This window comes from Equus caballus, chromosome 17 (genome assembly GCF_041296265.1).
Source record: "Equus caballus isolate H_3958 breed thoroughbred chromosome 17, TB-T2T, whole genome shotgun sequence".
Taxonomy (NCBI): domain Eukaryota; kingdom Metazoa; phylum Chordata; class Mammalia; order Perissodactyla; family Equidae; genus Equus; species Equus caballus.
In genome coordinates this window covers 85,017,597-85,040,610 of record NC_091700.1, presented here as the reverse complement: position 1 = coordinate 85,040,610, position 23,014 = coordinate 85,017,597, and the positions used below count along the sequence as shown (strand labels likewise).

The 23,014-nt window shown below is 37.3% G+C and overlaps 1 protein-coding gene across 1 annotated transcript; it reads left to right on the top strand.

Moving 5' to 3' along the window:
* Positions 1-1,766: 1,766 nt before the first annotated feature.
* Positions 1,767-21,268, top strand: TGDS (TDP-glucose 4,6-dehydratase). Its single transcript, XM_001491740.6, has 12 exons — positions 1,767-2,181; positions 5,050-5,116; positions 6,377-6,445; positions 7,632-7,722; positions 12,016-12,158; positions 13,289-13,387; positions 14,385-14,444; positions 15,641-15,684; positions 16,275-16,440; positions 17,879-17,937; positions 18,584-18,681; positions 19,806-21,268. The coding sequence occupies exons 1-12, from the start codon at positions 1,919-1,921 to the stop codon at positions 19,889-19,891; spliced, it is 1,245 nt and encodes a 414-aa protein (XP_001491790.3). The 5' UTR covers positions 1,767-1,918; the 3' UTR covers positions 19,892-21,268.
* Positions 21,269-23,014: the final 1,746 nt, after the last annotated feature.

Below are 23,014 nucleotides of genomic sequence, written 5' to 3'. Positions count from 1 at the left end.
TTTCCTCTTCTTTCCCAAGGCACTTTAAGAAGCCTTTCTCAAACCCCCAAGTCTATGTTAGATGCCCCTGTAACCAAAATCCCTTACTTCCCTACCTAGGCACTTTACCACACTGTATTGTAAATGTCTATTGGTTTATTTGAATCCTCCACTATATTGTAATCTCCAACTGGTCAGAGACTATGTCTGTCTTCATGAGAGTAGAAGCTCAAAATTATTTCATCAATAAATGTATATGAAATCTTTTTATTCGACAACCAGCTTTTATTACATAAAAGCAAATTCTCACAACAGACCTTACAATTTAGAAAAAGAAACCTCGGGGGAACACTTCCTGTTATATAGCCAGCATTTTCAGTATCTCTGGTAAACCAAGAATAAGCTGGAGGTATTAATATGATATTTTCTTAATGATGTCATAATAATTTATAACATTGTGAAATGTCAGTTGGCTGTTATTATTTGTCAGTCACCATATAAATGTGCCCCTTTACCCCTTATGCCCACCTCCCAACCCCCTTCCCCTCTGATAACCATTAATCTGTTCTCTTTGTCCATGTATTTGTTTATCTTCCACATATGAGTGAAATCATATAGTGTTTGTGGTTCTCTGGCTTAGTGATGAGATTTTTTAAATTTTGCATTATGTTTTAATTATAAAAGTAATTCATATGGCTGAAAAAAATCCAGTCAAAAGTGTATGAAGTAAAGGGGCTGTCCCTGTGGCACAGCAGTTACATTTGCACATTCCATTTAGGCAGCCTGAGGTTCACCAGTTCAGATCCCCAGCAAGGACCCACACACTGCTTGTCAAGCCATGCTGTGGCAGGCATCCCATATATAAAATAGAGGAAGATGGATACAGATGTTAGCTCAGGGCCAATCTTCCTCAGCAAAAAGGGGAGGATTGGCAGCAGATGTTAGCTTAAAGCTAATATTCCTTAAAAAAAAAAAGTGTATGAAGTAAAAATGGAAGTCCTCATTTCCTCTCTTCCCTGCCCATCCCCAATATGGCCACCAAGAAGTCTCAAGTTTGTAGGTCCTTAGAGGTCAAAGGGAGCAACTAGACTATGCTAGAATCTTAGTCCAATTGCAAATCCCAGGAAAAGGCTTCAATTTGCTTAGGGTGAGTCAGATGTCCATACTGTGGCTTGCCGTAGGGTGGGTCTATTTGGGGAGGTCACAAAGGGTGGGAGGGTCTAGTCAGATAAAACTGTAAGTATCCACTACAATATATTTTGGTCCTCATTCCATGTTTGTACATTCTTGCCCATGGAGCAGTGACAATGAACAATTCAACATAAATGTTGATGACTGCTATGGAGAAAAATATGAAGGGTAAAGTGGTTTGGCAGGGCTGGGGTAGAGTTTGCTATTTCATTTGGGGTGGTCAAAGAAGGACTAATAAGATGACATTTCAAGCTGAAAATTGAAGAAGTAGGGGTAAAATCTAGGCAGATATCTGGGGAAAGGACATCCAGGCCTAAAGGAAGTAGCATGTCAGGAGCCTCCCAGGAAGAGCAAGGAGGACCCGGAGACTAGGACAGAGCGAGTAAGAGGAATACTAGGAAAAGATCTGAGGATAGTATCTAGGGAACATCTTTACCAGGACTCAAAGCAGCCTGCGCTGTCTGTAGTAACGTTAACAACAGTCAAAGCTCATTTTGCAATTTCAACCTCCCATCTCTACAGTTTGCAAGAGAACTCTCCGGGAGTTCTCAGCTCAACTGGTGAGTAATCTTTGGAGATCGCTGTAGTACAAGAATGAAAGGAAGGTAATCATTCATAGCTCCGACCGTTTTTGTGTACCTAAGTAAAGCCTAATTCGTGCTGGTGACACTCGGAGCAAAAACGTCCCAAACTTCACCTTCCCAGACAGACACCGGCAGAGCACTACTCGCGCCCAGTGGCGTGCCCGATGGCCCCGCCCAGCCCGCCAGTGGGCGGGGACACGTCGGTCCGCGCTCCGGAAGCTGCCGCTGCCTGCCCGACTGACGTGTCGCGGCAGCAAGACACGTCGCAAAAAGTCGCGGTGGAACTTCCCTACGGTCTACAGACCTGGCTCTTTACGGTGCCAGGCATTGCTGAGCTGGAGATGTCGGCTGAGGGCCAGGCAGAGCCTTGGGGTCCTCCCAGCAGCTTTGCGAAGCGGGTCCTGGTGACCGGGGGTGCTGGTTTCATGTAGGTAACGGCGCCGCTGGCCGAGCAGTGGCTCCCCAGAAACCCCAACCCTTTCCTACGACTCTGCTTGCCCTTGGCAACTTGGGACCAACTTTGGGGGTCTGATATGGGGAGGGTCTTAAGGCACGGCCGAGATCCTTCTACCTTCTCCCGCCTGCGTAGAGGAGGTTCCTTTGAAACCTCCTGCGTAGGTTCCTTTGAAACTGCCACTTCTTTAAAACGCCTCCTTCCCAAGGCAAAAGCGCCGTGGTACTGTCCGCCCTCCGACTTGGCCTGAGATGCACCTGTCACTCTTCTGAGCGCGCCCACATTGCAGTAGGCTTCTCACCAACTGCCCCAATCCCCATCCTCCTACACAGGCCTTGTACATATAGGCGCCAAAAAATGACTTTTGGATTATGATAGGGCATTCATTTATTCAGTTGACTTTTAGAAATCATCTGTTCGTGCTTTTGATGGGGATTTTTAGGCTGCTTAATTTTAAAACAGTTTATGATGAGGATTTTTAGGCTGGTTACTTTTAAAACTACAGATAAGAAGCAGGCTCCAAGGAGTGGAATTTGTTTGCCCTTTTGATCAGAGACAATTGCAGTTGTAAAGGAAATCTCCATGCCTCCCTCTCTGGAATTTGTTTGCCCCTTGTTGGGAAAACATTTACATTTCTAAGGGAAACATCTATCTGTGAAGATGCCTCCCCCTTGTTGGGAAAACATTTACACTTCTAAGGGAAACATCTATCTGTGGAGATGACTCCCCCTCTGAGCCAGGAGGAAGGGGGGATGGCCTTATCTCTGGAAACTGCCTGGCAACCTCATGTAACTGACCCTCACCCCAAAATCCTCCTTTGTCTTTAGTTGAAGATAATATTTGAGCGGTGACTTCTGCCATTTACTCAATCCGGTTTGATTCTTGTCTTAAAGTTATGGGACCGCCAAATGGCCAGACCAAACGGGCACTAATAAAGAGATAACTCACTTACCTATGCCTTAAATTTGGCCCTAACCCTCAGTTCGGGGCAGCAGCAGGAGCAGCAGAAGCTCTGACTGCCCATGGGTCCTGTCCCCATGCTACTCTATCTCTATTCTCTAAATAAAAGAGCACTACTGCCAGATCTTGAGAGTCTAAGAAATCTTTCTTTCGACTCCTCGGCTCACCGATCCCGCATCATTTCGATCTGTACTAAACGTTTGATGCCTCTTGCTCTCTCACACCCACATTCAGGCAGCAAGTCCTGTCACTACTTCCAAAGTATATGTCAAGGCGACCACTTCTCACGCCGGGCCCCTTCCCTCCTAGCCCGCGTTCCTGTCTTCTTTTGCCTAGAGTGCTACTGTTGCCTTCTGATTGGTCACACTGCTTCCACTCTGGTTCTCTTGAAGTCTGTTCCTCACACACGAGTCAGCGTTTAAGTCAATCAATGCGTAGTTTTACTCCAATGGTTTCTGTCAGACTTAGAATAAAATCCAAACTCCTTACCATATCTAGAAGACCAAGCCTTGTTTTCCAACCTGATCTGCTTTTCTGTGCCTGCCACACTTACCCTCTTGCAGTTCCTAGAACACACGAAGCTCCTTCCTCCTGTCCTCAGGCCTTTGCACTTGCTTCCCCTTTGCTTAGGCTGTTTGCATCACTCAGTTCAGATGTTTACTCAAACATCCCCTCCTCGGAGAGGCCTTACCTCACCAACCTATCGAAAATAGCCCCTCCCACAACTAACACACTTATCGCTACCTGAGATTATATTGCATGTTTGTGTCCACTTGCTTATTGCCTGCATCCCTACTGTAGAATGTAAAGTGGATGAGGGCAGACTCTTGTTCACTCAGCACCTGGAAGAAGGCCTAGCTTATTTTATAAAGGTCTTCAGTAATTGTTGAACGGATGAATGCAGGAGTACAAATGGGAAACTCTCCCAATGTCTAGTGGAAGAAGAACATGGGATCTTTTTATCCTCCCACCCATTAGCACATCAAATCACGTCTTCTAAGCTGACAGTGGCTTAGAGGAGGCTGCCAGGCAGGCAAGATTTACTTAATGAGAAGAGGAGCGTGGGCATAAAAGGGTGGTACTAGTGTGAGAGTGCTCGTCCAGGAAGGGTTCCTAGAGAATGCTTTGAAAGGGCTGCCAGGTACAAAGTCTGAGTTCATAATTTGGTCAGGGGCTGCTCGTTTTCCTGGGAGCCCAACATTTTGATGTATATGATAAAATCTGCTGTATCGTCTGCTGAGATATGCCTCTGGTTGCCCTTCAGGGTCCTCTGAAACCCAGGAGCCACTATGCGTATCCAACTCAGGATGGTTTCAGCTGTCATTAGCCTTGGAAACCTAGCTTTAGTCTAGGACACCCCACTCCCCCCTCCCACCAAGGATTCTGGTTTACACCCCCAAATTCTTGTACCAAGAGATGGCAACTGCAGTAGGGTTGCTGTGAACATAGACAGCTCACTATGCTCGTACTGACTTAATTTTTACATAGTTATGCCTACAGTCGCCGAAAAGGCTCATTATAGTTTCAGTTCCTTTGCACTAACCATCGCCCATTGTATTTATCATCCTGCTTTCCTCCCACACTCAAAGCATGCATGGGCAGCATCATTTGGTTAAACTGATTTTTTCTTATACCTAGGACCAGTGAATTCTGTCTTCTACATAGTGTAAAAGGAGTGTAAGACTTTGTGTATCAATACTGTTGAGAAGGTTAGTGGAAAGTGTGGGTGTGTGTATATTCAGTGTAGTTATATTATTTATATCTTGTGGAAATTTAAAGGTATCTGAATAGTTTTCTAACACTCGACAGCTTAGGGCAACATTCAAGAATTTAGGGAAAAGGTTAAATTTTCTACTAACAAGATACACTTTTTTCTTATAGTGCGTCACATATGATTGTTTCTTTAGTAGAAGATTATCCAAATTATATGATCATAAATCTAGACAAGGTGAGTTTTATAAAAATGAGCTTTAAGTACTGAAACTTTACATTTTTAAAAAATATTAGGATCCTATCATGCTGATATTTTAATTTTTTGTTTAGTCATTTTAGCAACTTAAGGGCGTATATCATCATGTTTGTGCTATATTCAGCCTTACGTAAAAGTCTTCTGAAACTTTTTCATTTACTATGATGGCCCATGAAGTAAAGTTTTTAACTGCAGTATTTTTACCAAAAGAAAATCTCTTCACCCTAAATTCAATATTGAGTGTAATCCTGTGATTATTAACCTTTTTTGGAGTTGGGATACTCTGATTATTTGATTTTATCATTTTATTATTTGGTTTTATCATCCCCACCTCCTGGAAAATTATACAGTTATGCTTCACTTAACAAAGGGGATACATTCTGAGAAATGCCTTGTTAGGCAATTTCATCGTTGTACAAACATCATAAGTGTACTTTTGCAAACCTACGTGGTATTGCCTGCTACACACCTAGGTTATATGGTACTAATCTTATGGGACCACCATCATATATGTGGTCCGTCATTAACCGAAATTACATTCTGTGGCACATGACTGTTTTTTTAATATATTTATTTTTAAGATTAAATATATTTTTAAAATTAAAATGCAGTTAAATTAATATAGTTTTGAGAATTTTTCTGTAATAATTGGAGTCTCTGTGGGGAGTCGGAAAGCTGTGATTGGTAATTGCTGGATTTTTGACTTTAAACATAAGATGTGATTAGTTACCTTAATTTTATAAAATGTAATAATAAAAATATGTAGACAAAGAATAACCTGTAAGTCTTATGAATTTTTGCCTGCCTTACTATCATCGACAGTAATTTTTTCCCCCATCTGTACACCAATTTACCAGCAGATAACTCAGGAAACAGTGGAATGAGTTATAATATGCATAACACAGACATAATTGTCTTATTCACTGATTTCTTTTCAGTAAGGAATGGTAAACTTTGCTAGCCACCAGTGGCTGGAGTCAATTCTGGACAGGAAAATTTTTTAAAGAAGAGATTTATAAAAAGTAATTTTTTTGTATTTTGGAAAGATGATAAAATTACACTTAGTTTTAAGATATCAGAAATTTCTAAAAACGCAAAGGGCAAACGCTTTAAGAAGACATGTTCTTGTATTGTAATCAGAACATCTATGGTCTTTAAAATAAATTGATATTTTTATAGGAATAGCCAGTCTCACTTTTTGTATTGTTTCTCCACCCTCCCCAACTTACTTATTTTAAGCTGGATTACTGTGCAAGTTTGAAGAATCTTGAAACCATTTCTAACAAACAAAACTACAAATTTATACAGGTATGAAAGTTCTCTTATAATTATGTAATTATTATACTGTGCCTTTTTAGTCATTCAGGCATTTTATCTTTCTACTTTACAAACTTGCGTAATATGGGTTTACGAACTTATGTAATATGGACTTGGAAAGCCCGCTTATTAAAGCCTTAGTAGTTTCCAGAAGTACAACGGGCTATAGAGAATACTACTTTTAGATTGACACCATGTCTTAAAGCTACATGTGATTTTTGGTGCCTTGGCAGATATGAGTAGCTGATTGGACTTACGTGGTCTGTGACTTTTAGGGCTTCAATAGCCTTCTTAATAAGGTCATGCTGGGATTTAAAGAGATTACTATAAAGCGGGGTTTTACTCAGGCCAGCCAACAGCCAAATGCCCACCATCCAGCCCGTGGGATAGTCTTCTCCATGAAGGTTGATTGATTGGCTCTGGAAGGCTGGTTCTTACTACCCACTCTTAGAAGAGTCCAAAGTATAAACCAGAGAGCCAGGTCATTAATTTGCAAAGGGAAATTTTAATGTCAGATGAAGCTGTCTTATGATTTATGTTTCTTTTAAAGAGATTCTATAAATTCTCTTTTTAACCACAAGTCTTAAAGACTATAGTGAGCAAATGTTTCATAATTCTCTTCTATATGAAAGTATTTCCTTCAGTCACCAAAGAATCACCGAGAATATGTATTTTTAGAAGACCTAAATGTACATATAACATCAAAAGTACTCATAAGTTTACTTAGTTGTGGTTAAATACATTTTTCAAAATGTAATTCAAGTTGTTACTTGCTTTAAATATATTTCAGTAATGGCTGTCTCAAACTTTTAAAAATATGTCTAAAAATTTTCTTATTAACACAATGATCTTAGGTTGGCAAGAATCTTATGGAAAAAAGCTAGCGCAGTCCTTAATAGTAGTTGGTGCTTAATAAAATATTGTTTTAGATGCTTACTTGCCAAAAAATATTTTGAATTGAATATCTTATATCCTCAGATGCTGGAGAAATGTATCATTGCTATACTTTCTTGACCCCTCAGTTGAATTTTCAAGATATTCTCTATTTATTAAACCAGGGTGGTGACAGGAAGAATTAATTTTTTTCTTATCTTTTTTTGGCTTATATAGTAAATGGTAATTATGAATGGGAGTGCTCAATGAAACTTAGTTTTTTCATGTTTGCTTTTTTATATAGGGTGACATATGTGATTCTCACTTTGTGAAACTGCTTTTTGAAACAGAGAAAATAGATATAGTACTACATTTTGCTGCACAAACGCATGTAGGTAAGCATTGTTTATATTACAGTTATGATGGACAAATTTTTTTTTCCAGTGGCTAACTAGCCTAAATTGAAGTCCAGTAATGAGGTTGAACAAGTAGGTACTTAATATATGTCTTGAAAGAGCATATACCACACTGTACCAGAAAAACAAGCCCGTGGTCACTCTGTCATCAAGATATGTGGCACATTTCAGGTCAGTTTTATTAGTCTAGGTTGACGTGTTACTTTGAATGCTGTCTTAAAACTTTGAGTTTAACCCAATACAGGATAGTGATTACTTCTGGGGAGATAGGGCTTCAACTGTATTTTTTATAGTGTTTTTCTTAACCTGGGTGGTACTACACAGTTAAGCATTCCCTTATGTTTGTTTGGGTTTTTTTTGCTTTTTGGTGAGGGTGATTGGCCCTGAGCTAACATCGGTTGTCAATCTTCTTCTTTTTTTCCTCCGCCCCGAAGCCCCAGTACATATTGTATATTCTAGTTGTAAGTCATTCTAGTTCTTCTGTGTGGGATGCCACCACAGCATGGATTGATGAGTAGTTGCAGGTTCATGCCCAGGATCCGAACTGGCAGACCCTGGGCTGCCAAAGCAGAGCACACAGACCTAACCACTCAGCCACAGAGCTGGCCCTCTGAGCATTACATTATTATCTGTTACTGTTTTGTATATTTGAAATATCTTCTAATAATTTGTCTAACATTTATATTGTGAAATAATAACATACATTCAGAAGAATTTAGAAGTAAAGTTAAATGAATAATAATGTGAATCCCCACGTAGCCATCACTTAAACAACAGATAGAATGTCGCTGAACTTCTTTAATAGTAATATTACTAGGGCTTTATAACCGGATTTTAAAGTTATAATTTCACTCGGTTTTCTCAACAGTTTTACTGTCTATGTATTTATCCCTCAACAGTATAGGTTAGTTTAGCCTGTTTTAAAATTTTATAAAAATGTGTATATAAAATAACATGTAGGTTTTTTGGTCTTAACGTTTTCATTTCTGTAGATTCCTCCCTGTAGTTGGGTGTAGGTATAATTTGTTCATTTTCAGTGACATACAGCATTCCATTCTAAGTATATACCACAATTTGTGTATCTGTTTTATCTTGATGGGCATTTGGATTGTTTACACTTTTGGGCAATTTTGAACAACACTACCATGAATGTTCTTAGACATGTATCTTGGAACACATTAGTACACATTTCTCTCAGTATCTAATTAGAATCATAGATCTTCACACTTCAACATTGAGATAATGTCCAACTGTTTTCCAAAGTAACTGGACCAGTTTCCACTCCAAGAGTGTGTAAGATGTGAGACCTCTTGCTCCAGATCTCACCAAAGCTTAGTTTTATCAGATTTTTTCATTTTTGTCAGTCTGAATAGTGTGTAATCGTATTTCATTGTGGTTTTAATTTCTGTTTCCCTGATTACTGATGAAGCTGTGCACCTTTTGTATGTTTATTGGTAATTTACATTTCTTCTTTGTGAAATGCTGTTGAAATCTTTGCCCATTTTTTAAATTGGGTTATTTACCTTTTTCTCATTGATTTGTAGGAGTTTATTTATGTTCTGGATGCTAGTCCTTTGTTATGTGTATTAAAATATCTTGTCCTGCTCTGTGGGATGCTGCCACAGCATGTCTTGATGATTGGTGTGTAGGTCTGTAGGTCTGTGCGTGGGATCTGAACCCACGAACCCCAGGCGACCGAAGCGGAGTGTGCAAACTTAAGCACTGTGCCACCAGGCAGGCCCCTGTGGCATGTTTTGATGAACAGATGTTCTTAATTTTCATGTAGTTGAATTTATGTATCTTTTCTTTTATGTTATGGTGAATGCTTTTTGGATCTTAAATTCTTTCTTGCCCCAAGATCCTGACGATATTCTCCTGTGTTATCTTTGAAAAGTTTTATTTTTCACATTTAGATTTGTAATCTATCTGAAGTTTATTTTTATGTGCAGTATGAAATAGGAGTCCGATTTCACTTTTTTCTATTTGGATACCAATTGGATCTCTACCACTTACAGAAAAGTTCACCAGTTTCCATGGCCTGGTCATATATTAAGTATCCTTATATGAGTATCTGTTTGTCAACTCTTCATTTCTCTTTTTGTTTATGCTTGGGCTGATTACACAGTATATTGACTCATATAGTGCTTTCCTATCTGGTAGAGCAAATCCTTCTACTTGGTTAATGATAAAGTGATTGTACACTCCTTCCAGCACTTTATGAGATGCTCACCAATACTTGCTGTTGTCAGTCTTTTGAGGTTTTATTTTATTTTTCCCTGACTACTAATGAGGTTAAAAACGTTTGCAATTGTTTATTGGACTGTCCTCTTCCCTTTGTCCTTGGTCTATCTTCTTTGGAAAGTCTCTTTACATGTTCTAGTGGGTTGTCAATTTTTTCCTTACAGATTCTTATGAGTCTTTTATCTATTCTGGATCCAAACCTTTGGCCATTACTTTTTTTCAGTCTTTCCATTGCCTTTTCACTTTCTAAATGGTGTCTTTTGGTCACTGCAGGTCTGCATCTCTGTGTAGTCCTGTTCATCAACCTTTTCCCTTGGGGTCAGTGCTCTTTGTGTTCTGGGTAAGAGTTCTTCCTGCCACCAAGGTCATGGAGATATTCTTATATTCTTTTTATAAAAGTTACTGTTTTGCCTTTTACATTCAGATTTTTCCCCCATATCAATATTAGTTTTACCCAACACCGTTTATTGAAAAGACTCACCTTTTCCTCCTTGCCACCTTTATTGTAGATGAGGTGCCCATTTATGCATGCTAGTATATCTGGGCTCCTGTTCTGTCCATTGGTCTTTGTCTGTCCTTATGCCATTACCACACTGTCTTTATTACTGTACCTTTATAATAATTCTTGATATCAGCAAAGCAAACCATCCCACCCTTTTGTTGTTCCAAAAAATTGTCTTTGACTTTGTGGAGCTTTTCCATCATATGCTTGTTTTCTATGTCATGAATTTCTACTCTGATGTTTATTATTTCATTATTTCTACTTTGTTTAGGTTTATTTTCTATTTTTTTCTACCTTTTGTATAATATTTGATAATATTTAGCTTATTAATTTACAGCTTTTCTCTAATGTTTACATTTTAGTCTACAAATTTACTTTTAAATACTGATTTATCTGAATTCCACAAGTCTTCATGTGCATTATTCTTATTATATTTTATTTTTAAGAATTTGATTTCTTCTCAATCCATGGGTTCCTGAGAAGTGTATATCTTAATTTTCAAACGTGTGGATTTTCTTGTTACCTTTTTGTTATTGATTTCTAGCTTAATTTTATTGGTTAGATAACATACTGTATGATTTCAGTTCTTTGTGCTGCAACTTGCTTTTTGGCCCAATGTATGGTCACTTTCTATAAATATTACATGTGTATTGAAAAGAATGTGTAATCTGCAAATGTTGGGTGCGTTGTTCCTTACATATCCATTAGGTTAAATAGGTTAATCATATTCTTCAAATCTTCTGTGTATTTTTAGTGAATTGAACCTTTTATTCATATGAAGTGATCTTTCTTCCTTAGTGATGTATACTGCCTTGAAGAGCATTTTATTTGAAATTAGTATAGCTCTGTCACCTTCCTTTAGTTATTATTTTCATAATATGTCTTTTCCTATCATTTTATTTCCAACCTTTCTCTGGTTTTATGGTCTAGCTGTATATCTTATAAACAATTTGTGTTTGGATTTTGTTTTTTTAATCCAGTGTCACCATCCTTGATCTTTACCCCGAGCATTTAGTTTATTAATATATTTGGATTTATTTTTACCACCTTATTGTGTACTTTCTATTTTTCTCACCTGTTCTGTTTCTTTGCTTGTTTCTTTTAAAATTCTTTTTAAAAAAATTCTTCCTTGCCTTTTTAAAAAATGCTTTTTAAAAAAATGCTTGCTTTTTTAAAGACTTGACTGAGGAACTTTTTTTATCCTTTTTCTTCCTCTGCTAGTTGGAAGTTATATAGTCTGTTTGTGTGCTTTGAGTGGTTCCCCTAAAAATTACAACATGTGTAATTAGCTTATCAGGGGCTAAAGTCCATCAAAACCTTTGCCCTCCTCTCAAATAATACAAGGTCCTTAGACACTTAACTCCATGTATCTATTCTCAGCTCTGTTTTTTTCTAGAATTCAAAGTCTGTCTTGTTTTGTTTTTTTCAGTTCCACTAGAAATCATTATTACTCCTTAAAACTCAGTCTACCATTTGGTATTTGTTATGTCCCTTGGGTGGAATTGTTCTAGCTTTTTCTCTTGTTTTAGATCTTTCATTTGTACGTGCCTTTGAGTTTACATATGTTAATGTTTATGGCACTCACGTTTTGGTAAGTGCTGCTCATGAAGCCAGAGTGGAGAAATTTATTTACGTCAGCACAGATGAAGTATATGGAGGCAGTCTCGATAAGGTAAGCTTAGGAAATGTGTGTTTCACCTGCTCACTACACATCATGATACAAATCTGTCTTATTAAAACCTACTCTGGGCTTTTCTCATCCTCTGATTGGACACACTTCTGGGACTCGCCAAATGTTATTCCATTGTGTCTTCTGTTCAGATCAAATGTGCCACCAACTGGCAACACTAACCTAGTCTTGGTACAGATTTATATGTAATTTGACTGACGATATTTTGTAAGAGAGCAGCAGGTCTCACCTTTTCCTCCCAGTCTCACATGATGGATGGCATTCCCACGGGCACGGCAGATGTCAGTTAGGCTGCAGCATACTGCCTGCTCACCTGTCTCTTCCCCTCAGGAAAGCACTTTCAAGGGGCAAGGAGCACGTGTGAAATTACTGTAGAAACTGGAATCTGTTCTCCTTTTTTAATCATTTGTAAATATACTTTTTGTGCGAAAAGATGACTCCATTCTCTCGTCTATATTTTTCATAGTCATTGTTTACAATGACCTCATTCTGTTTTATTTTACCAAAACACATACATAGTGAAAAAAATCAAGTAGATTGAAAAAACTCATGAGAAAAAGCAGACCCTGACCACTTCTCCTTAATCCCCAATCCAACTTCTGAGAAGTAACTGTTTTCAACTCACTTTGCAATTTTTCTGAGCTAAACTTCTTTCTTCTTGTATGCTTGTCACCCTGCATCAGATCTGACACAGTAGCCAGAATGATTTTTAAAATATAAGTCAGATCATGACATTACTTTGCCAGAAACCTGTTCATGTTTTTACAGTGGCCTTCACGCTTCTGCATGTTCTCTCCTCCCTCCAGCTCTCTGACCTCATCTTCCATTTCTCTTCCCTCACACAGACCTCCTTGCTGTTCCTTTGGACATGCTTCTGTCTCAGGGCCTTTGCACTTAGTGTTCTCCCTGCTTGCCTTAAAGGGTTGTCGTGAACTTTAAAGAAGTTACTACATGGAAAGTGGTTAGAAAAATGGCAGCCACATAGTCAGGGTTCAGTAAATGTTTTTTTAAATGTAGTGATTAACATTTCAAGTTTGTAATATGTTTACTGATTTTTCTACTTAGAAAGTATGCCTAACACTTCTTTTTTAAATATATCTTTTTAAAATTAGGAATTTGATGAATCTTCACCCAAACAACCTACAAATCCTTATGCATCATCTAAAGCAGCCGCTGAGTGTTTTGTACAGTCTTACTGGGAACGATATAAGGTAAGAACTGATTTCAGAAACTCTCAAATCATTTTTCTCTGGACCTAGGTATTAAAACTCCAAGTTAGCATTAGAAACATTTCTCTTTTAGAGTAGAAGACATAGATTGAGAAAAGTTATATATTAAGGAATTAAGAAAACTGATTTCCTACATTGTGTAGACAGTGAAGGGCCTACTTCTTCCTGTTCTGTTCATCGTTTAAAGGAATAATTTGTGTATATTTTTTTCCTGCTTTAGTAATAGGTAGAGTGTTACAGCTATAGTGAAAAGCCTTGTTGGAATATCCTGATTCCCAGGAATCCTCTGAGTGAAGGAAGACAGAGGGAGGGCACATTCCCTTCCCTTCCACCTGCTCCTTCTGCATGATTCACCTCTCTTGGCTCCTCATGAATGGGAGGTAGACTTGCCTGCTGGCTCTTACACTGTCAATGTGGGAGCCTTACTCACTATAAATCATCAGCTCAAATCCCTACATTTGGCTTCCCCCAGTCTTCTTGTGGAGTTATTAGGGACGGGGTCAGACAGGCAAGCCAGAAAATTACTTAAGATTCGCTTGCCTTTTGTGTTCCAGTAGCATTGGTCCTTTCCCCTTTCATGGTAGCTCTTTTTATTCGTAAGCGTTGGTACAACAGAGAAAGCCAACTTGAAGTTTAACATCTAACCAAACCTAGAGTCCTAGAACTGGTCTCTGAAGTAATCAGGTGGAAATTTCCTTAGTTTCTGCTATCAGACTTACAAACCTACCTCCATCTATATCCGTCCTCCCCTTGTCCCAGTAAAGAGAATATTCCTCTTCTTCCTTTTGCAACCTCTGCCTTATCTGAATCTCATCCTCTCCTGTCTTTTCAGGACCCTTACATTAGAAAAAAATCCCTTCGCTTCTGTCTTTAAGGTGTGTGGAATTATTTAGCCAAAAGCACCCATATTTAAAACTGCTTGCCTTTAGATAATTGTTATCGGACCTTTCCCTTACCTTAATGTTGAATACTCTTTAAGTTTCCAGTTGTCATCACAAGAAGCAGTAATGTTTATGGACCACATCAATATCCAGAAAAGGTACATTTTACTTCTGAATTCATGGTGTGTTTTAGTGATCATAACTTCTCATTATTTAAAATAGCTTTTCTTCAGTTATTTGTCTAAAATAATTTATGTTTTAATTGTACATAATTATAAATGCTGTGTAGGCCATATGCAACTCTCATCAGATTTTGAGTTTAAGTCTCAACCTGATACCAGTTGGCATGAACTTAAGCCCCTGAGCTTCATCTTTAAATTGAAGGGTGACTTAGAAAGGATTTTGAAGGCTCCGATGAGATCATATATGTGAAAATGCCTTGTACTTTGCAGGATTCTAAAGCACTATAGAGTACTCCCATCACTACTGTCATGCTGGTTAAGACTCCTGGTTAGCAGTCAGAGCAGTACGTCAGACTGTACAGAGATGTAAAAGGTAGTTAGAGTGTGATGCAGGGAGCTTGTACATAAATTTGTGTTACAGTCAGCTCGTTAACTGTCCCCGAGTTCCCTCTTTATAATTGCAGGTCAGAATGTCTTCCAGAAAGTAGTACAAGTAGCGAATAAAGAAATGCAGTTAAAAGACTGAAAATGCTGGTTAGTTCTGTATTTTTAAGCCCAATTTTAAGTAACTGTTGCTTTCTCTGCCTATATTTAGGGACTGGGTTTTTCACTTGGCAGCCAGTTGTATTGATCTATTTGCCCAAAGGAAAGGGCCATATCATGATCTGCTGGTATTAATATCTACTTTGCTTAATTTTTGGAGTATCTTTAACAGGTTGAGTATAAATTTAGTAATTTATCTCACCCTGTTTAACATAAATTTTCTTTGAATCCATGGCACTGGAATTTACTTTTTATTAATTTCACCAACACTTACTGAATAGGTGCTCTTTGTAAAGCCGTGAGATAGGATCCCTGCCCTTATAAAATCAGCACAAACGTGAGCTTTGTGATGGGAGCAGACTGTTCGTGAAGACTTCTTCTGAGTGTTTCCACTGTATATGTCATTTTATCTTCATATTTATATAGCAGATAACTTGTTTTTGTGAAATAAGAAGCTTAGAGTTCTTTTACTTAACAAAATTATAATAGGTTTTTTCTTGAACTCCTGATAGGAAGAATTAGAATTTATCTATATTTCTTAATAATAGTCTTTTAATTTATGATGAGTTCAGATTCATATTAATGAGTGTATTTCCAAAGTCTGAAATGATGTTTAAATATTCTTTTAGGTTATTCCAAAATTTATATCTTTACTACAACACAACAGGAAATGGTATGTTATTATTTACCTTTGTACCCACATGTTTTTTTGCTATGTTACTAGTATTTGGTGACAGTCTGTCTTGAAAATCATAAAAGTCTTAGAGTTGGAGGCAATAGAATTGAGTGTCCCAACAAATTTAAGAATTCCTTCTACAATCAATTATAATCTGTAATTCATCTTTATAATATACTTTCTAATTTCAATTCTTAAATAATGTATCCTGGAACTCTGAGTAACAGCATTAAAATTTGACATCGATTTTTATGTAGTTTTACTTTTTCAAAGAATTTGTTTAATTCATAGAACTGTAGATATTTCTTCAAAGTGAATTTAAGGTATAAAATTGATGAATAAATATTTCGCAGGGGTCACTTATGTTTTCCACTCTCCTACTGAGTACCCTCAGGAGGTTTGGAGATCGTTTAAGAACCATGGATAAAATTTAGAAGAGTCATAAGAATTTGTATTTTCAGTAAAAGATGTCTAGGATCGCCAGGGGCATTGGCTTCTCTGGAATTGTACTCAGGCATTGCCGTACCCGGGTTTGGGAGAGCGTACATTTTTACACTTTATGAGTCCTTTTCATTTCATCTTTTTAGCTGCATTCATGGGTCAGGGCTTCAAACAAGAAATTTCCTTTATGCTACTGATGTAGTAGAAGCATTTCTCACTGTCCTCAAAAAGGGGAAACCAGGTGAAATTTATAACATCGGAACCAATTTTGAAATGTCTGTTCTCCAGCTTGCCAAAGAACTAATACAACTGGTATGTATATATTGTGAAAGGATTGTGTTTTCCAAATTCAAAATCAACAATTTATAGTTTACTCAATTGGAAAGTGAACAAGTAAAAAATGAAATTCATAATTATGTATATTTTATGTATGCTAAGATATGTCATTATTTGAAACTGTATCACTCATTTAGTAACAGCTTTTTAGGAACAAAAAATCCTAATACATTAAATGTATATACCTATTATAAGAAATGCTTCAATTTCAAAAATATAAAATTGTGTGTCCAGAATCAAGGAACAATGATATATAAATAACTATAGTTTGGAATGCTTGTATGTATTAATGAACATCAATTTCAAATCTCAGGATTCAGTAGAAAGGGAAACCGAGTGTATGGAAAAACTTTTGTTTTCCTTTACACTATTCACAGAATGCTCTGTACTCCAAACCTGTGGGTTTTCCACACCAAGCAATTCTCAGACACCAGCTGGGTGTCCTACAATTTAACTCAATTCTGATGTTATCCACCTAGAGATGGCATCAGATCCCACAGGTTGAGGGCTCAGTCCCACAAGACTGTGCTCTGCTTCAGATGCCAGTCACAGGAGCTGATTGTCGCCTGTGCTTTTGACCAACGGGCTATAAATTGGACGTGCTTTGCCAGAGTGGCTCACAGAACTCAGGAAAACAGTTTGCTTTCTAGATCACTGGTTTATTACAAAGGATGTAACTCAGAACAGCCAGATGGAGATACATAGGACAAGGTATGAAGGAAGGGGTGTGGAGTGTCCATGCCCTCTCCAGACGTGCCACCCTCACAGCAGCTGCATTTTTCAGCAGCCCGGAAGCTCTCCAAACCCTATCCTTTGGGGCTTTTATGGAGGCTTCATTAAGTAGGCATGATTGATTGAATCACTGGCCTCTGGCGATTAATTCAATCTCCATATCTTCTCTCCCTGGAGGTAGGAAGAAGGGGGCTGAGTTCTATGCATCAGATCACGTGAATGGTTCCCCTGGCAACCAGCCCTCATCCTTAGGGGTTTTCCAGAAATCACTCATTAACAAACTCTGGTGTGGTAAAAGGGGCTTGTGATGAATAGCACAAGACAGCTTTATCTCTCCATCACTTAGGAAATTCCAAGGATTTTAGGAGCACTGTGCTAAGAACAGGGATGAAGACCAAGTATATATTTTTTATTATAAATCATAATATCACACTGATTAATAACAAAAAGCCAAAAGAATTTATTTTCTCCCATAGTTTATACATTGTGTAATCTCGCTGAGCTTCAGATGGAGTTTAGGTTATAAAGTATGGAAAGTGTTACTAAAATGCTGTTCATTTTAGCTATCTCCCCTACTTAGAGGAGGTGGTTTTTCTTCTCTTTGGAATCAGCTATTGAATACCATTGTCGTTCTCTGGTCTCATTTTATAATTTGACTCAAAAGCCTTCTCCATTTTCACAGATCAAAGAGACCAGTTCAGAGTCTGAAATGGAAAACTGGGTTGATTATGTTAATGATAGGTGAGTAACAAGTTAAAACACGGGGGAAAGGTTGTGAAATCTTAGGTATTTGTAGAATTATAAAATACATGGACTTAACCAGAAACTAGTTTATGTCTTTTGAGTTTTCTCCTAAAGTATTTTTTTTCTACTTATAGATGTCATCAGAATAAAGTATATTAAAGTGTTTTATTACTAACTAGCTGTGTGACTTAAAGAAAATTATTGACCCTGTCCAAGTCTGAGGTTTCCTCAAGTGTGAAATAGGGAAAATAATATCTTGCTCACAAAACTATTTTAAAGTTTAATTGTAATGTATATAAAGTACTCCACCCAGGGTGTGAAGCACAGGAGTCCTAATAAGTTGATGTGTATTTATTTATTCATTCATCAAACATTTAGGTATGAGGCACTGTATTCATACCTAGATTGTGGCTGAAATAAAAGGATAAACCACAGAGACGGTTAGGCTTCTGGGGTTATAGATGATTTTTTTTAATATATATTTTATTTTACAAATTTTCTACAAGCTTGTCTTCAGGGAAAATTTTTTTAAGAAAAAATTTGAATTATGCTAGAGATGCGTGGACATGCATTATTTATCTTAGTATTCAAATTTGTAAATGTACATCCACAACGTCATTTTAAATCTGTTTTGTTTTCCAAGACCTACCAATGACATGAGATATCCAATGAAGTCAGAAAAAATACATGGCTTAGGTTGGAGACCTAAAGTGCCTTGGAAAGAAGGAATAAAGAAAACAAGTATGTTATGAATTGGTCATTTTTGGGGGGATTCAGGAAAATTTAAAAGAAAAGAAATTTATTTTTAGAACACTACAAATTCAGCAGAATATTGTGATGAATCATTTTCACTTTTCTTTCACATTGTAACATCTAATCTATTTCTAGCAATAGCAATATATTTCCTAAGCTTCTTGAATTTCATAGACTAACTTCTGATTAGTCTCCTTATATCTTATTAGCATTTGTCAGATACCTCTTTCATTGATTTTCAGATATATATTTTTTCACCTCCTTGAAAAGTGTGTGTTTTACAGTCACTAGTATCTTATAATTATTATTGTAAGCACTTTTCCTTAGCGGTATGTAAAATAATGGTCCATCTTACGATCGGGGTGTCTTAGATTTGATGAAATAGAGACAGTTTACAGTCTTTGAATGCCTTGAGTCTTTTTATATTGAAACAAACAAATAGGTAACAAATTTGGTTTATGCAGAAATATCCCTTAAAATAAGTGTATATAAAGTCTGTGTATATATGTTAAAGTTCTATTTAGAAATGTACTCATGCTAAAGGATATACCCAAATATAGGAAAAAAAAGTCTTGATTAAGAGTTTGAAATACAAAGTACTTGTGTTGAATTTTAAAAGCAAATACAAAGATAATTTATCGTTTTTTTAACTAAAAATGTTATAGTGTAGAGACATAAAATAATTTCACATATTAACAGAAGGAAGCTCGTATTATCTCACTATGCCTATAATGTAGTATTGCTACATTTACGTGAACAAAATATTATACTTTTTTCCATAACTGTAAAACCAGTGCAAATGACTTATCTCCCTTTCCTCCTGAATTCCTTAGAATCAGAATGTCTTAAACACTTATACCAGCAAATTCAGTATTGAAGGACTTTTGAAGTTAAAAATAAGTTGATTTTTAAATCTAAGTTTTCAGGTGCTGAAACATTTTCTGATTAACTTCATTGGTAGGTTTAAAATTAGATTGTTTACATCATTAGGCAACTCTTACCTGCTGATAAGCTGATGGGCAAGACTTTTACTTAGTATGAACTCAGTAAATGTTGTTTATCCTATTTTTAGTTTTTTATTTTTTATTTTTGTCTTTTTTTTTTCCTTTCAGTTGAGTGGTACAGAGAGAATTTTCACAACTGGAAGAATGCAGAAAAGGCATTAGAGCCCTTTCCAGTACAACCATCGTTTGTATAGTCAGAGCTGTTTTCAGAGAAAGAAGAAAATTATCCTACCTCGACAAGTGGTATGAAATCAAGTCACCAAATGAAGTATCCTCGTTTCATTTGGAATAAGATCATGACTTTTTGTATAAAAGTCAATGCAAAATGCCTCAATCTTTAGAAGAATTTCAGTATTGGCATAGGATTTAAATATCAAAATTCTTTCAGAAACCTTGTCTTTTGAAAATGAGGAACGAGTAGGCATAGAAAGACTCCTCCCTAGGAGTGGGCCGGGAAGGAGGAGTCACTTGCTTCTGAGAGCAAGGACAGGTAGTAACCCTGGGCAGGGGACAGCCTTCACTGGCCTTGCACTCAGTCAGCTTCCCAGCCTCTCCCACTGCATAGAAAGTCTCTGAAGTTTTCATTTTTAGGCAATATAGGCTGAGCCTTATGCCCTAATTAATCTTTTTTTTAAGGTCTGATGTTGTGCTGTAATTTAAAAATGGAAGCATATCTAGCACTTTTTAACTTTTGATAATTTTGTAAAATTAAGTTAAATGTTTTTTTAAAAGAAGGATATAGTTTTTATATTTTCAAAATCAGTCATTGAACTATATATAAGTAACCTTGTATGAGAGAAATTTTATCATGTATTTACTGTTTAAAATGATTTTATTTATAAAATTATCAATATTTTAATGTATTTAATGTACAATGTGGCTTTTTTTAGTAATGTATGTTTTTATTTTGCTGTAGAAAATTTTTTAAAATACTTGATTATTTATTCTTAATTCCTCTCTTCCCTAAAGACTTTAGATGATTTGGAAATGTAACTGATTGGATATTGTGTTGAGAAAAGGGAAAGAGTCAAGATTATGCCAAGCTTTCTGGTTCAGTGCATGAGTGATGACTTATTTTCTCTGTGAAGTAGGAAGCAGGGTTATAAACTCAGAGGTGGTTGAGGGGATAGGAGTGGAGTAAGGGCCTTGAGGATATGAAGATTGGGGAAAGAGTAAGCAGATTTAAAATTAGTAAGAGCATTTGCCAAACGGGAATGAAACACAAACTAAAATTGAACACTGTAATTTCAGAATTTTGAGATATGTAAAAATAGATTGAGCCAGAGCTGGGCATAGGAAAAGCCAGGTGGGGGAGATGACTAGAGAGTTGAGAGTGAGCATGACTGAAATGATGCTCCACGGGTCTTAGTTGTGTAGGGAAGAAAATGCTTCTTGGAGGTAGCCTGTGGCTCTAGAGAAAATGGAGATGAGGAGTAGGGATAAAGGAGTGGAGGTGAGAACTCAGGGCGGCTAGGAAGCTACAGGTGGAAAATGGACCAACTGAAAGCAAATGGTCTTTGGAGGAGTTTGGTCATTGGGAGTAGATGACAAAATAAAAACGCTCTATGTCATTTGTTCTCTGTCATTTGTTCTTGCGCATATTTTGGTATGTACTTTTGTTTCCAACTTTAATATACTCAATATGATTTTTTTTTTAAGATTTTATTTTTTTCCTTTTTCTCCCCAAAGTCCCCCAGTACATAGTTGTATATTCTTCCTTGTGGGTCCTTCTAGTTGTGGCATGTGGGACACTGCCTCAGTGTGGTCTGATGAGCAGTGCCATGTCCACACCCAGGATTCGAACCAATGAAACTCTGGGCTGCCTGCAGTGGAGCGTGAGAACTTAACCACTCAGCCACGGGGCCAGCCCCTATACTCAATATGATTTACCTTTATTGTTCGTCTGATCTCAGGAGATGACCTCGACAGACATTAGGAACGTGTAGTGAAAAAACAGTAAAAAAAAACCCAAAGCGAAATGCAAATCAAAACTACACTAAGATATCACCTTATACCCGTTAGAATGACAAAAATATCTAAAACTAATAGCAACAAATGTTGGAGAGGTTGCGGAGAAAAAGGAACCCTCATACACTGCTGGTGGGAATGCAAACTGGTGCAGCCACTATGGAAAACAGTATGGAGATTCCTCAAAAAATTAAAAATAGAACTACCATACGATCCAGCCATCCCACTGCTGGGTATTTATCCAAAGAGCTTGAAGTCAGCAATCCCAAAAGTCCTATGCACCCCAATGTTTATTGCAGCACTGTTTACAATAGCCAAGACGTGGAAGCAACCTAAGTGTCCAGCAACAGATGAATGGATAAAGAAGATGTGGTACATATATACAATGGAATACTACTCAGCTGCAAAACAGAACAAAATCATTCCATTTGCAATAACATGGATGGACCTTGAGAGAATTATGTTAAGTGAAATAAGCCAGCGAGAGAAGGATAATCTGTGTATGACTCCACTCATATGAGGAATTTAAAATTATGGACTAAGAACAGTTTAGTGGATACCAGGGGAAAGGTGGGGTGGGGGGTGGGCACAAAGGGTGAAGTGGTGCACCTACAACATGAATGACAAACATTAATGTACAACTGAAATTTCACAAGATTGTAACCTATCAATAACTCTAAAAAAAAAAACCACTAAGCTTTATACAAAAAGTGTAAAAACAAATTAATGCTCTACATTATATGTCATCAGAGAAATGCAAATTAAAAAAACAAGATACCCCTACTCACCCATTAGAATGGCCAAATCCTGGAACACTGACAACACCAAATGCTGACAAGGATGTGGAACGATAGGAACTTTCATGCATTGCTGATGGGAATGCAAAATGGTGCAGCCACTTTGAAGACAGTTTGGCAGCTTCTTACAGAACTAAACATACTCTTACCATATGATCCAGCAATCACACTCTTTGGTATTTACCCAAAAGAGTTGAAACATGTCCACACGACAACCTGCACAAGGATGTTTATAGTAGTTTTATTTGTAATTGCCAAAACTTTGAAGTGACCAAGATGTCCTTCAGTAGGTGAATGGATAAATAAACTGGTACATCCAGACAGTGAAATATTCAGCCCTAAAAAGAAATGAGCTGTCAAGCCATGAAAAGACGTGGAACCTGAAGTGTGTGTTACTAAGTGGAAGAAGCCAATCTGAAAAGGGTGCATACTGTATGATTCCAACTATGTGACATTCTGGAAAAGGGAAAACTGGAGACACTAAAAAGATTAGTGGTTGCCGGGTGGGGAGGATAAAGATGAATAGGCAGAGCACAGAAGATTTTTAGGGCA

Bases quoted from the DNA above. Each gene is read 5' to 3' on its own strand.
- TGDS (XM_001491740.6), top strand. From the start codon at position 1,919: ATGGCCCCGCCCAGCCCGCCAGTGGGCGGGGACACGTCGGTCCGCGCT. The intron at 13,388-14,384 runs GTAAGAACTGAT...ATACTCTTTAAG, and splicing joins CTTACTGGGAACGATATAAG to TTTCCAGTTGTCATCACAAG. The intron at 15,685-16,274 runs GTATGTTATTAT...TCATCTTTTTAG, and splicing joins CTACAACACAACAGGAAATG to CTGCATTCATGGGTCAGGGC.